The sequence below is a fragment of the Papio anubis genome, chromosome X (assembly GCF_008728515.1).
Source record: "Papio anubis isolate 15944 chromosome X, Panubis1.0, whole genome shotgun sequence".
Taxonomy (NCBI): Eukaryota; Metazoa; Chordata; class Mammalia; order Primates; family Cercopithecidae; genus Papio; species Papio anubis.
The window spans coordinates 22,244,354-22,259,422 of NC_044996.1; the positions used below are offsets into that span (position 1 = coordinate 22,244,354).

The 15,069-nt window shown below is 37.1% G+C and overlaps 1 protein-coding gene across 8 annotated transcripts in view; it reads left to right on the top strand.

The window, feature by feature from the left end:
• The window catches only part of MBNL3 (muscleblind like splicing regulator 3), a 120,146-nt gene that overhangs the window by 40,632 nt on the left and 64,445 nt on the right, over positions 1–15,069 (top strand). For 5 of the 8 annotated variants that reach the window (XM_017954382.2, XM_017954380.3, XM_021932687.2 and 2 more), the window contains exon 2: positions 11,654–12,533. The exons of 2 other annotated variants lie outside the window; for them this stretch is intronic. In XM_017954382.2, coding sequence (XP_017809871.1) covers positions 12,357–12,533 — 177 coding nt within the window. In that variant the 5' untranslated portion in view covers positions 11,654–12,356. Of the gene's footprint in view, positions 1–10,381; positions 10,550–11,653; positions 12,534–15,069 lie in introns of all 8 variants that reach the window. One more of the 8 variants, XM_031660759.1, reaches the window with a different exon arrangement.

Consider the following 15,069-nt stretch of genomic DNA (forward strand, 5'->3'; position numbering starts at 1 on the left):
AAGAGAAGCCATGAGGGACTGTGCTGTGAGGCACGGTGCATTCAGGCCCAGATACTATGCTTTTTCCATGGTCTTTGCAACCCGCAGACCAGGAGATTCCCTTGGTTGTCTACCCCACCAGCACCCTGGGTCTCAAGCACAAAACTGGGCAGCTGTTTGGGGAGACACGGAGCTAGCTGCAGGAGTTTTTTCATACCCCGGTGGTGCCTAGAACACCAGTGAGACAGAACCGTTCACTTCTCTGGAAAGAGGGCTGAATCCAGGGAGCCAAGTGGTCTAGCTCAGCAGATCCCACCCTGCCAGAGCCCAGCAAGATAAGATACATTGGCTTGAAATTCTCGCTGTAGGCACAGCAGTCTGAAGTCAACCTTGGATGTTCCAGCATTGTGAGGGGAGGGGTGTCTGCCATTACCAAGGTTGGAGTAGGCAGTTTTTCTCCACAGTATAAACAAAGCCACCTCAAAGTTCGAACTGTGTGGAGCCCACCACAGCTCAGCAAAGCCACTATAGCCAGGCTGCCTCTCTAGATTCCTCCTCTCTGGGCAGGGCATCTCTGAAGGAAAGGCAGCAGTCCCAGTCAGGGGCTTATAGATAAAACTCCCATCTCCCTGGGACAGAGCACCTGGCAGAAGGGGAGGCTATGGGCACAGCTTCAGTAGACTTAAACGTTCCTGCCTGCTGGCTCTGAAGAGAGCAGCAGATCTCCCAGCACAGCACTTGAGCTCTGCTAAGGAACAGACTGCTTCCTCAAGTGGGGCCCTGACCCCGTGCCTCCTGACTGAGAGACACCTCCCAGCAGGGGTTGACAGGCACCTCATACAGGAGAGCTCTGGCTGGCATCTGGTGGGTGTTACTCTGGGATGAAGCTTCCAGAGGAAGAAGCAGGCAGCAATCTTTGGTGTTCTGCAGTCTCCGCTGGTGATACCCAGACAAACAGGGACTGAACTAGACCTCTGGCAAACTCCAACAGACATGCAGCAGAGAGACCTGACTGTTAGAAGGAAAACTAACAAACAGAAAAGAATAGCATCAACATCAACAAAAAGGACGTCCATACAAAAACCCCATCCGAAGGTCACCAGCATCAAACACCAAAGGTAGATAAATCTGTGAAGATGAAGAAAAGGCAGCACAAAAAGGCTGAAAACTCCAAAAACTAGAACGTCTCTTCTCCTCCAAAGGATCACAACTCCTTGCCAACTAGGGAACAAAACTGGACGAAGAATGAGTTTGACAAATTGACAGAAGTAGGCTTCAGAAGGTGGGTAATAACAAACTCCTCCAAGCTAACGGAGCATGTTCTAACCCAACGCAAGGAAGCTAAGAACCTTGAAAAATGGTTAGAGGTATTGCTAACTAGAATAACCAGTTTAGAGAAAAACATAAATGATTTGATGGAGCTGAAAAACAGAGCACAAGAACTTTGTGAAGCATACAAAAGTATGAATAGCCAAATCGATCAGGCAGAAGAAATAATATCAGAGATTGAAGATCAACTTAATGAAATAAAGTGTGAAGACAAGATTAGAAATAAAAGAATGAAAAGGAATGAGCAAAGCCCCCAAAGAAATATGGGACTATGTGAAAAGACCAAACCTAAGTTTGATTGGAGTTACTGAAAGTGATGGGGAGAATGGAACCAGGCTGGAAAACACTCTTCAGGATATTATCCAGGAGAATTTCCTCAACCTAGCAAGAAAGGCCAACATTCAAATTCAGGAAATACAGAGAACACCACAAAGATACTCCTCTAGAAGACTAACCCTGAGACATATAACCGTCAGATTCACCACGGTTGAAATGAAGGAAAAAATGTTAAGAGCAGCCAGAGAGAAAGGTCGGGTTACCCACAAAGGGAAGCCCATCAGACTAACAGTGGATCTCTCTGCAGAAACCCTACAAGCCAGAAGACAGTGGGGGCCAATATTCAACATTCTTAAAGAAAAGAATTTTCAACCCAGAATTTCATATCCAGTCAAACTAAGCTTCATAAGTGAAGGAGAAATAAAATCCTTTACAGATAAGCAAATGCTGAGATATTTTGTCACCACCTGGCCTTCCTTACAAGAGCTCCTGAAGGAAGCACTAAAATATGGAAAGGAAAAACCGGTACTAGCCACTGCAACAACATACCAAATTGTAAAGACCACCGACACTATGAAGAAACTACATCAACTAATGGGCAGAGTAACCAGCTAGCATCATAATGACAGGATCAAGTTCACACATAACAATATTAACCTTAAATGTAAATGGGCCAAATGCCCCAAATAAAAGACACAGACTGGCAAATTGGATAAAGAGTCAGGACCCATCAGTGTGCTGTATTCAGGAGACCCGTCTCACACATAGGATCAAAATAAAGGAATGGAGGAATATTTACCAAGCAAATGGAAAGCAAAAAAAAAAAAAAAGCAGGGGTTGCAATCCTAGTCTCTGATAAAACAGATTTTAAACCAACAAAGATCAAAAGAGACAAATAAGGGCATTACATAATGGTAAAGGGATCAATGCAACAAGAAGAGCTAACTATCCTAAATGTATATACACCCAATACAGGAGCACCCAGATTCATAAAGCAAGTTCTTAGAGACCTACAAAGAGACTTAGACTCCAACACAATAATAGTGGGAGACTTTAACACCCCACTGTCAATATTAGATCAATGAGACAGAAAATTAACAAGGATATTCAGGACTTGAACTCAGCTCTGGACCAAATGGACCTAATAGACATCTACAGAACTCTCCACCCCAAATCGACAGAATATGCATTCTTCTCAGAAACACATCACACTTATTCTTAAATTGACCACATAATTCGAAGTAAAACACTCCTCAGCAAATGCAAAAGAACAGAAATCATAACAAACAGTCTCTCAGACCACAGTGCAATCAAATGAGAACTCAGGATTAAGAAACTCACTCAAAACCGTACAACTACATGGAAACTGAGCAACCTCCTTGGGAATGACTACTGGGTAAATAACGAAATTAAGGCAGACATAAATAAGTTCTTTGAAACTAATGAGAACAAAGACACAATGTACCAGAATCTCTGGGACACAGCTAAAACAGTGCTTAGAGGGAAATTTATATCTCTAAATGCCCACAGGAGAAAGTGGGAAAGATCTAAAATTGACACCCTAACATCACAATTACAAGAACTCGAGATGCAAAAGCAAACAAACTCAAAAGCTAGCAGAAGATAAGTAATAACTAAGATCAGAGCAGAACTGAAGGAGCTAGAGACATGAAAAACCCTTCAAAAAAAGCAATGTATCTAGAAGCTGGTTTTTTGAAAAGATTAACAAAAAGGATACACCACTAGCCAGACTAATAAAGAAGAAAAGAGATAAGAATCAAATACACACAATAAAAAATGATAAAGGGGATGTCACCACTGATCCCACAGAAATACAGACTACCATCAGAGAATACTATAAACACACCTCTACGCAAATCAACTAGAAAATCTAGAAGAAATGGATAATTTCCTGGACACATGCACCCTCCCAAGACTAAACCAGGAAGAAGTCGAATCCCTGAATAGACCAATAACAAATTCTGAAATTGAGGCAGTAATTAATAGCCTGCCAACCCCAGAAAGCCCAGGACCAGACGGATTCACAGCCAAATTCCACCAAGGGTACAAAGAGGAGCTGGTACCATTCCTTCTGAAACTATTCCAAACAATAGAAATAGAGAGACTAATATCCTCAATAAAATACTGGCAAACCTAATCCAGCAGCACATCAAAAAGCTTATCCACCATGATCAAGTTGGCTTCATCCCTGGAATGCAAGGCTATTTAAACATACACAAATCAATAAACGTAGTCCATCACAGAAACAGAACAAGGACAAAAACCACATGATTATCTCAATAGATGCAGAAAAGGCCTTTGAGAAAATTCAACAGTGCTTCATGCTAAAAACTCTCAATAAACTAGGTATTATTGGAACATCTCAAAATAATAAGTTATTTATGACAAACCCACAGCCAATATCATACTGAATGGTCAAAAACTGGAAGCATTCCTTTTGAAAACCAGCACAAGACAAGGATGCCCTCTCTCACCACTCCTATTCAACATAGTATTGGAAGTTCTGGCCAGGGCAATCAGGCAAGAGAAAGAAATAAAGTGTATTCAAATAGGAAGAGAGGAAGTTAAATTGTCTCTGTTTGCAGATGACATGATTGTATATTTAGAAAATCCCATTTTCTCAGCCTAAAATCTCCTTAAGCTGATAAGCAACTTCAGCAGAGTCTTGGGATACAAAATCAATGTGCAAAAATCACAAGCATTCCTATCCACCAATAACAGACAATCAGAGTCAAATCATGAGTGAATTCCCATTCACAATTGCTACTAAAAGAATAAAATACCTAGGAATTGAACTCACAAGGGATGTGAAGGACCTCTTCAAGGAGAACTACAAACCACTGCTCAAGGAAATAAGAGAGGACACAAACAAATGGAAAAACATTCCATGCTCATGGATAGGAAGAATTAATATTGTGAAAATGGCCATACTGCCCAAAATAATTTATAGATTCAATGCTGTCCCCATCAAGCTACCACTGACTTTCTTCACAGAATTGGAAAGAACTACTTTAAATTTCATATGGAAGCAAAAAAGAACCCACATAGCCAAGACAATCCTAAGCAAAAAGAACAAGGCTGGAGGTATCACACTACCTGACTTCAAACTATACTACAAGGCTACAGTAACCAAAACAGCATGGTACTGGTACCAAAACATATATATAGACCAATGGAACAGAACAGAGGCCTCAGAAATAACACCACACATCTACAAACATCTGATCTTTGACAAACCTGGCAAAAACAAGCAATGGGGAAAGGATTCACTATTTAATAAGTAGTGTTGAGAAAACTGGCTAGCCATATGCAGAAAACTGAAACTGGACCCCTTCCTTACACCTTATACAAAAATTAACTCAAGATGGATTAAAGACTTAAACACAAGACCTATAAAAACCCTAGAAGAAAACCTAGGCAATACCGTTCAGGACATTGGCATGGGCAAAAACTTCTTGACTTAAACACCAAAAGCAATGGTGACAAAAGTCAAAATTGACAAATGGGAGCTAATTAAACTAAAGAGCTTCTGCACAGCAAAAGAAACTCTCATCAGAGTGAACAGGCAACCTATAGAATGGGAGAAAATTTTTGCAATTTATCCATCTGACAAAGGGCTAATATCCAGAATCTACAAGGAACTTAAACAAATTTACAAGAAAAAAAAACCCCATCAAAAGTGGGTGAAGGATATGAGCAGATACTTCTCAAAAAAAGACATTTATGTGGTCAACAAACATGGAAAAAACTCATCATCACTGGTCATTAGACAAATGCAAATCGAAACTGCAATGAGATACCATCTCCAGATACTGGAGAGGATGTGGAGAAATAGGAATGCTTTTACACTGTTGGTGGGAGTGTAAATTAGTTCAACCAGTGTGGAAGACAGTGTGGTGATTCCTCAAGGATCTAGAACCACAAATACCATTTGATCCAGCAATCGCATTACTGGATATATACCCAAAGTATTATAAATCTTTCTGCTATAAAGACACATGCACACATATGTTTACTGTAGCATGATTCACAATAGCAAAGATTTGGAACCAACCCAAATGCCCATCAATGTTAGACTGGATAAAGAAAATGTGGCACATGTACACCATGGAATACTATGCAGCCATAGAAAAGGATGAGTTCATGTCCTTTGCAGGGACATGGATGAAGATGGAAACCATCATTCTCAGCCAACTAACACAGGAACAGAAAACCAAACACTGCATATTCTCACTCATAAGTGGGAGGTGAACAATGAGAACACATGGACACAGGGAGGGGAACATCATACACCATGGCCTGTTGGAGGGTGGGGAGCTAAGGGAGGGATAGTATTAGGAGAAATACCTAATGTAGATGATGGGTTGATGGGTGCAGCAAACCATCATGGCACGTGTATTCCTATGTAACAAACCTGCACGTTCTGCACATGTATCCCAGAACTTAAAGTACAATTAAAAAATAATAATGATAATAAAACTTTAAATGGCATTTATTAGCAAGTTCTTGCACTATTTAAAAATGGACACATCTTTTTTAAAAAGATGTGCCAGTAACATTATTTTATCCATTGCTAAAGTTATTTTCAAAAGAGACACTGTTGCACCTATTTTTTCCTTTTATGATTATATGTATGAACTGAGTTGGGATGTTTAATTGTTTTGTAAAATAGAATAAGTTGACTTACCTGCTTTTTGAAAAAAGACATGGAATTTACCATCCCAGGAGTATTATGAAAAAAATGCAGCAAAGCTTTAAAAATACATTAATGAAAAAGTTCTGTACTTAGGCAAAATATCCTTATTTTTTTACGACCACTTTTTTTTTCTGGACAGAAGACTTGATTTTCCATAGGATGTCTATGAAATCATGGTTTCCATCTGCAGTGCTGAGTACCTCTTATATTCCTTACAGAACTTGTGGTGGACCACTAACAAAAACACGTGAGGGAAATAGAACTTGAAGCAAATCTGAAAACTTGAAGACTTTTAAATCTTGTCAGCCATCCAATTCAAGCAGTGTATGGCAGGTGTGTCATATATTTGTAGAGCCAAAATAAATGGCCACAAGAAATTCAGAAGTAATACAGATGTAAGGAAAGCTTAAAATGGAAAGAAAGAAAACATTGTTTTCATTGTTTATTCAGGGGTTGATAAATGCATTTAAAGGAAGACCTCTTCAGTGATTGGTTTAGGTGCCAAAAATCTTTGTGATCTTCTGGACCAGGCACTGGCAGTGTTCCTGTTATGTGCTGGTTTGTGGAGGGAAGGCAAAAGAAAGTAGGAGACAGGGAAAGTATAGGAAAACCAGGGCAAAAGTAGCTGATGGTAGTGGCCTTGCAAACAGCTCTAGGACAAGTTACTGCTTCCATTAGATTAGAAGAAAACATGTCTTTCTTCTCTTGTTTTACTTTCAAGACAACTTCCGTGAGAAAAAAAAATATGAATTCTTAAAAATAATAAAATCTGCAGTTCTTTTTTCAAACATTATACTTTAATAGAGAATCTGTTATGTATTTAATTTTAAAATATAAGTTTTTGTATTTTCCTTATGTTGTATCTTGTCTAGGACTCTCATAGATGAGCATCAATTCAAAGTCAAAGTTAACTATTTTATTTTCATGGAAAAATACTTATGAAAGGTTTCTTCCTGTGGATTGGAGTGAAATCTCCCCCACCCTTATTCCCACCACCAGTTCAGTTTCATCATACCTATTATTGAGCAAAAACATTCCAAAGATGAACCTACTATCCAAAGACACAAACAGCAATCATCTGGGAATTTCATATTTTTATAAGATCTTGTTGCTATCAAATGGACAGGAATAGGTCATTCTTTGTGAAGAATGAATGCACTATATATAGGGAATCCTAGGTATTGTCATCCCAATTTGAAGGCTAGGATTGTGAGAAAATATTCAACTTCACAGGTCCAATCGATTCAAAACTAACAGAGGTGGCCAAAGCTCAGCTAGCCTAGAGGGTGCCCAACTGACAAAACTCTTTTCTAGTGTCATACAACAGAAGGGTTAATGTTAAATTACCATTTAATCTTTATAATTTTCAAAACAAAAATCCTGGGGAATGCTACTGTAACCCCCAATGACAAGATAGAGCCAGCAGTGCTGAGCAAGACATGATCTCTATGCTCAAGGAGTTTAAATCTAGTAAGGGAGAAAAGGTTAAGGGGCCCAGTCAGCAAGCATGAGGAAGAATATGATAGATGCCATAAGAGTAACACAGTATTGTGGTATGGTTAAGTGGTGGAGGGGACTCTGGAGTCAGGCTGCCTGAGTTTGAACCATGGCTTGATCACCTGCTAGCTTCATGAAGTTGTGCAAGTTAAATTACTCAACCTTTCTCCACCCTCATTTCCCCATCTGTAAAATGAGAACAGTAGTTGCCCTCTCCAAGAGAAATCTGGAGAGCAATAAGTCTCAATGTAATTCCAAGGTATTCCTCTTGATGACTTAACTTCTATGCAGTGGTGTTTGAGTGTGCGTTTAAGAGTATTCTTAAATCATAGTGCTTGGTGTATCATTCATGGTGAGTTAGAGGTTTGTGCTGAAGTCAGAATTCCTAGTGTTTACTTCCAGCTCTTCATAAATTCTAATACTCATTTTATTTCCTTGTACTATCAAGTTACTTCTCTATTTAAATGAGCATAGCATGTTCCACAAGAGCAAGGACCTTATCAGTCTTGTTCAGTACCTAGAACAATGCCTGGCACATAGTAGATGCTAGATAAATGTTGGTTGAGCACAACTTATGGCAATTATGAAAATGTTGATACATCAGGCATGAATGTAATTCTGAAAACGAACCATAAGTACTCTACAAAATTGACAGGTTTCCCTTGTTTAAGATTCCCAAGAGAGATAAACAATGCTATCTATGACATTTCTCAGCTAGAATCAGTGCATGAGATTTGGAGTCAGAAGATCTTGCCTGGAGTCATGGCTCTACCACCAGGCTTTGTAACTTCGAATAAGTAATTTAACCTCCATGAGCTTCATTTCAGTCATCAGTGTTTTAGGTTATCACTCATGCTTTAGAATATTTTTGAGAGATCGAAAGATCAGTGAAATACAAGCGCTTGTAAACTGCAAGTACAACAAAGTACAAATGCACTAAGAAATGGTAACTTTTCATGTTCTGCTTTAGAGGACTATAAATCTTAAGAAGCAGAACTGTATTCCTATTACTTAAGTCTAAGGAAGTGAAGACAAAGCTATATTATCCCCAAAACAAAACTGATCTTAAGAATACAGAGAAAACTGGCACTTCTCCCTGTCTTTTATACATAGACAAACAGAGCTGCATGAGAGAACTTCTCCCCATCTTTCCTCCAGCTCCCTTGAGTGTTGCACTTAGTTTCTTCTGAGTCAGCCCCTAAAATAGTTTCAGTCTGAAGGAAGACATGTGGTGGCTAGAACTGCTTTGAAGAGTTGGCCAGGGCTTCATCATAGGTTACAGGCCAAAATTTTGAAAAAGAAAAAAGAAAATTCTTTCTCCCCCTATCTCTGAATAAAATGCATGTCCAGAAGCCAGTTCTTGTTTGCATTTTTCATTTGTAAAAGTTCAGAATTCACATGTATCATTTATTATGTTTCTATACTTGGTGGACCTCTGTAGAAAAAGTCTTTCTCCAGACCCTCAGTGTTTATGTTTTGAGCAGATCTTATATAGATAGATCTTTTTTTGTCATTTTCCTTCCAAATGTGTTCAGACAGACTATATAATTTAGTTGTGGGATTAGGTTGGAATATCATACTCTTCCAGAGTACTTTTCATAATACATTAGCGTTATGCACATGTACCCTACAACTTAAAGTATAATAATAATAAATAAATTTAAAAAAGAAAAAGAAAAAAAAAAGACAGTTACAGTGTGGAAATGAATTTACTCTTGAAATTCAACTTACTGACACTACTGAGAAAAATCTCTGGCTAAGGAGAAACTCAGAAAGTTTGGGATAGCTAATCCCATCACTAGTCAGGCTGTTTTTGGTTGTCATGTCTCTTTAGACATTTTAAAATATATATAACAGCTTTATTGGGATGTAATTCACATACTATCCAATTCATCTATTTAAAGTGTACAATTCAGTGAATTGGTTATGGTATTTCAAAAATCAAGCAATCGTCACCACTATCTAATTCCAGAACATTTTCATCACCCCCCAAAGGAGACTCTGTACCCATTAAGCAGTCATTCACCCTTATCCCTTCTTCGCAACCCCTGGCAACCACTAATTTATCTTCTGTCTCTGTAGATTTGGCTACTCTGAACGTTTCATATAAATGGAATCATACAATATGTGGCCTTTTGTGACAGAGTTCTTTCGCTTAACATGATGTTGTCAAGGTTCATCCTTCTGGTAGCATGCCTTAGTACTTCATTCCTATTTGTGACCGAATAATATTCCATTGTGTGGATATACCACATTTTGTTTATCCATTCATCTGTTAATGGACACTTAGGCTATTTCCACTTTTGGCTATTGTGAATAGTGTTGCTATGAACATTCATGTACAAGGATTTGTAGGAGGATTTCTTTATCACTTGTTTTCAGATACTTTGGGTATATACTGAGTTGTGGAAGTGAAGGAACTGTCAGACAGTTTGCCACAGCAACTGCACTATTTCGTATTCCCAGCCACAATGTATGAGGGTTCAAAGTTCTCCAATTTCTCTGTCTTTTAAAATTATAGTTAGACTAATAAGAGTGAAGTGGCCATCACATTGTGATTTTGTTTTGCATTTCTATCATCAGGTTATTTAAAAAATATTTTTTCCTAGAAGTCATTTGCCTGCAACTTCAACCCTCTAGAACGTGGTCCTGCATGTAACTTGATGCAGAAGGGCCCCCAAAGAAGTAAGAGCAGTCATAGAAGATGCAAGAAAGCTCTGCATTTTGTTCCAAAGGCCCCTCATTCAGTGGGTAACTAATTGTTATTCAACATTCATGACTGGCTATTAGGTTTTTCAGAAGAGAGCTGGAAAATTCACTGTGGTAGATATTGCGACAGTCAGGTAAGTGGCAGTGGGTATGACAATTAGTCTGCCACTTAAAGATGAGAACTATTATACTTCCTAATATATTAATAGTCCCAAGTCTTTAATTAGAGACCAAATTATATTTGATATTTTTTAAGAAGGCAAAGTTACATAGAATACATTTTAGAGTGATTTCCATGAAGAATGATTCAGAGAAAAACATGTTTTGCTCTTGAGTAGATAAGCTTGCTTGAATTTTCTAGGTACTTAATTTCTCAATGACATTTGAAAAGTCAGGTGATATTGAATTTCATCTTGAATATGGAAAAGACAAAGAGAAGATTGAGATTTTATAAAGTTGTTGAAAATATTGTCCAAAAAATTAAATGAAATACTTTTAAGAACTTTAATCTCACTTTTTGATGAAGTTAACAGTTATTTGATTTTTCTAATACTCAGAGCTCACTTTTGCATTAGTGCTATTTCAGTATGTGTTTATGGCATATGCCAGTAAATTAACCTTTCCTGTATCTTTTCAGCTGTTGCTAGAAATTATAGCTGGTTCACGCTGAGTTAAACTGCATACTTTAAAGCTGCATAATATTTAATCTATTTCATTAAACAGCACATTCTGTCTCACTTGTTTGTATATGCTGAAACCTTCTTCTGAGTTGCTCCAATTTCCCTTCAGAGACTAAGGAGCCTACACACACGAAAAACAAACAAACAAACAAAAATATCTTTTCAAATGACTTTTTTCTTTATCTGAAGCACATTTTACATTTCCATCCTCCACCCCACTTAATGTGAGGTTGTTGCCCAGTCTTGTAGTACAACAGTAAATCTAAGCAGTTGCTTGCTTTTACTATACAGTTTTATACTGGGAAATGCCCTTTTTATTGACAATAGCTGACTGTACTATGTTGCACTGTCAGTATCTAGATGCTTCCTGTTTTAAATAGGATATAGTTACTTCTTTTCCAAATCTAGAGTTTGAAACGGAAGCATTGTATTATTTTAGCTAATTTTATTTATTTTTTTCTTGCAGGTTCTGAAAAGTGCCTTTTCTGAAAACTCTGCTGCTTGGATTCTACTCTAGAGCTGTCTCTTTATAAACCCCTCTCCCTACCATACCGTTCCCTGCCCTCTCCACCTCCCCGCCGAACCTGGTGTGCTTGTAGTTTACTGTCAGCAGCTGGTCCATTTCTTTTTTCTGTGATTCTCAATTTTCTTAGTCATTTTCCCTCCACTTGATTTTGCAACAAAACTTTTTTTGGGTTCTAACATCCTTCCCAATCTTATTATTTAAAGCTAATAAATAGAGAGAAAAACTTTTCTCCCCCTGATCTGAGACCATTCCACAAATCAAAGGGCAGCCAGCAGCATATGTTTTTTACAAGAATAATTGAAAACATCAACTGCAGAGCACAGAATTCTTTTGAAAGTCTGCTGGTTATTTCACATAAATTCGGCAAAGGAACAAAATAAAGCATTCATTATCTTAACAGTTGGCTTCTTAGGAGTTGGTCTCTAATTTGATTTTTAGTTATTCTGATAGTTTTTATGATTGGCTTTTTGTTTGACTAGACCAGATTTGACTTTAATGAAAACCTAAGTGTTAACAAATAGACGTTTCACCAAAGCAACCTGTTATCTCTTCACACTTAGTTTGAATTCATTTTTAATCCTTTAATAGTCCACAATAATATTGTCCTAAAGAGGGTACATTGGATTTTAATTTTGCTTTCAATATGACGGCTGTCAATGTTGCCCTGATTCGTGATACCAAGTGGCTGACTTTAGAAGTCTGTAGAGAATTTCAGAGAGGAACTTGCTCTCGAGCTGATGCAGATTGCAAGTTTGCCCATCCACCAAGAGTTTGCCATGTGGAAAATGGTCGTGTGGTGGCCTGTTTTGATTCTCTAAAGGTGAGTCCCATCTGAATGCACATAATTTAAATTTGTTGATTTCTGTGTTTTTTGAAATACGATGTGCTTTGAAATGAGTAAAATTAATAATAGCATGAAAGTGATAAATTTTGTTTGTTTTTTTTTTTTTTTAAAAAACAGAATGGCAAGATAGAAGGTCTTAAAGTCAGAATGGCTTAACGACAAAATGTCTTAATTCTTTGTGTTTGTAGAGCTAAGCCAAGTCTAAAGCTCATTCCACCAAAGACCACTTACCACTTATCAAAACAGATACACTTAAAGAATAAAAATTGAATAATTTTTGTAGCAGTGAGGGATTGTAGTCTTGCTATCGTTTACTTTTTTGTATATGATTTAGATGTTACAGTGATCATAATCGTCATGTAACCTAGAGAAGCCCTTCACTGAATTATAGCTTATTATCCATAGTACCAAAATGCACTTGGGAGGGACCAGTCAGCTTTCAGAGGATAAATAAGGTCAGACTGAGGGAGTATAAGGTTTCCAGAAGGAAAATTATAGCGTTTTGAAGTATCTCAAAGTATATTTTGAACCTTTAACTTAAACATATTGCTATAAAACTAGGTTCACTTAATTTTCCTCCTGGACAGCTGATTGACCAATTTCAGATTTGTAAGTATATTTTGTAAGGAAAGCCCTATTACCAAAGTCATCAAGCCTGAGTATTACATACTAGATTATAAACAAAATATGAGGGCAGATGAGGTATTATATAGGACAGGATGTATATGATTGCAGAAAAAGAAAATGTAGTCATTTTCATGTTTTATTCATAGTTATCCTTAAGGATAAAAAGTACAAATTAAAACATAGAAGCAATAAATTGTAATGGATTTCTGGTTTAATTAATAAGATTTGCTACAATGCATTTGAGATTTTTTTCAAAATATGTCAAAATGAATTAAGCTTAACAAGAACCTTTTCAGTTTCTTGATATTGTTTTACCCTCATCATGACCAGTGACCAATTTTACCTCATTAACATTTTTATTTATGGCTGCATTGGCTAACAGAGATGTATCCCTTAGTGTGATGGTTTCCTCAGGAAACATTTTCTTAAGTGATATACAGGTTAAGTATCTCTTATCTGAAATGCTTGAGACTGAAAATGTTTTCGATTTTTTGGATTTTGGAATATTTGCATATCCATAAAGAGATATCTTGGGGATGGGACTCCAGTCTAAACATGAAATTCATTTACATTTTACATATACTTTTTACACATAGCCTGAAGGTAATTTTATACAACATTTTGAATAATTTTGTGCATGAAACAAAGTTGTGTACATTCAACTATCAGAAAACAAAAGTGTCATTATCTCAGCCACCCATGTGACATCATGTTGGCACTTAAAAAGTTAAGGCTTTTGCAGCATTTTATACTTCAGGTTTTCAGATTAGAGATGCTCAACCTGTACTACTTAAGGAGTTACTTTTACCTATTTCGTGATTACTAGTTTGCTTTTTTTTTTTTTTTTTGCAGACCATTCCATTTTAAGAATACAAACTTGTTATTGTAAAGATAAAGGTAATTCCTACCATTGAAAATCTCTGAATTGCCTTTATTTGTGGTAGACATTATGACTAAAGAACTTACTTTGTTTTCTTCATTTTGGTTTCATTTAAGTTTCATCTACAATTATTTTGTGTATTATTTAAATCTGCTGCTACAGGGTTGGGCATTACTTTGAAGGGGAAAAGATTGCTGAGTTAGTTGGGGGAAAAAATGAGGTATCTTTCATCCAGTCCATATAGAGGGTCAGGAACTGCAGTAGGAACTTTGCATGTGTTGTTTCAGGAGATCTGGGGTACAGTCCCAGCCTCTGTATCTGACCTCGGGCAACTTAACCTCACAATCTTTGAGTGACTTCATCTCTAACAGATAGGTAATATCTTCTCTACCTAACTTCTGTGATTATTGTGGAGACTGCAGTAAGCTAGTACAAATGGAAAACCACATATCACTATAAAAGTGAATTAAATAAAAGGTTTTCTTCCTATCAACTAAATGTTTGTTGGAGGCATTCTTTAATAAAGTTCTATTTTGTTAGGGTTTATTATTTAAAATTACAAACTCATGTTCTAAAGGTACATAACCAAATCTAGTTGCTGTGTGATATTAGTTGTTCAAACTAAGTATAACTGTTTTGTGGTTGCTCTGATATAGAGTTCTGTGCAGGCTTTGTAAATTCTATCTTTCCGAACATCATAGAATGTGAAAGGAGATGTGTGATCTTCCTATTCATTAATAAACTCAGGTCAGTAATTCCATTTAAAGGCAAAAGAGTGCCATAAACTAAACATTTTGAAGAAAAGTACTAGGGAAGGTGACTGTTTACAAAATGCGTACTGCACTACAACTTTAGAGCTTGGAAAGTGTTTAATTCAGAGACAAAATAGATAATGGCCAATGAATATTAATAAGCCACTTAATTATTTAAATAAGTTGTCTACTCACTGTATCTAGTATTTTTAAAGTAATGTTTGCATCATGTTAATATCCTGATGACCAGTCA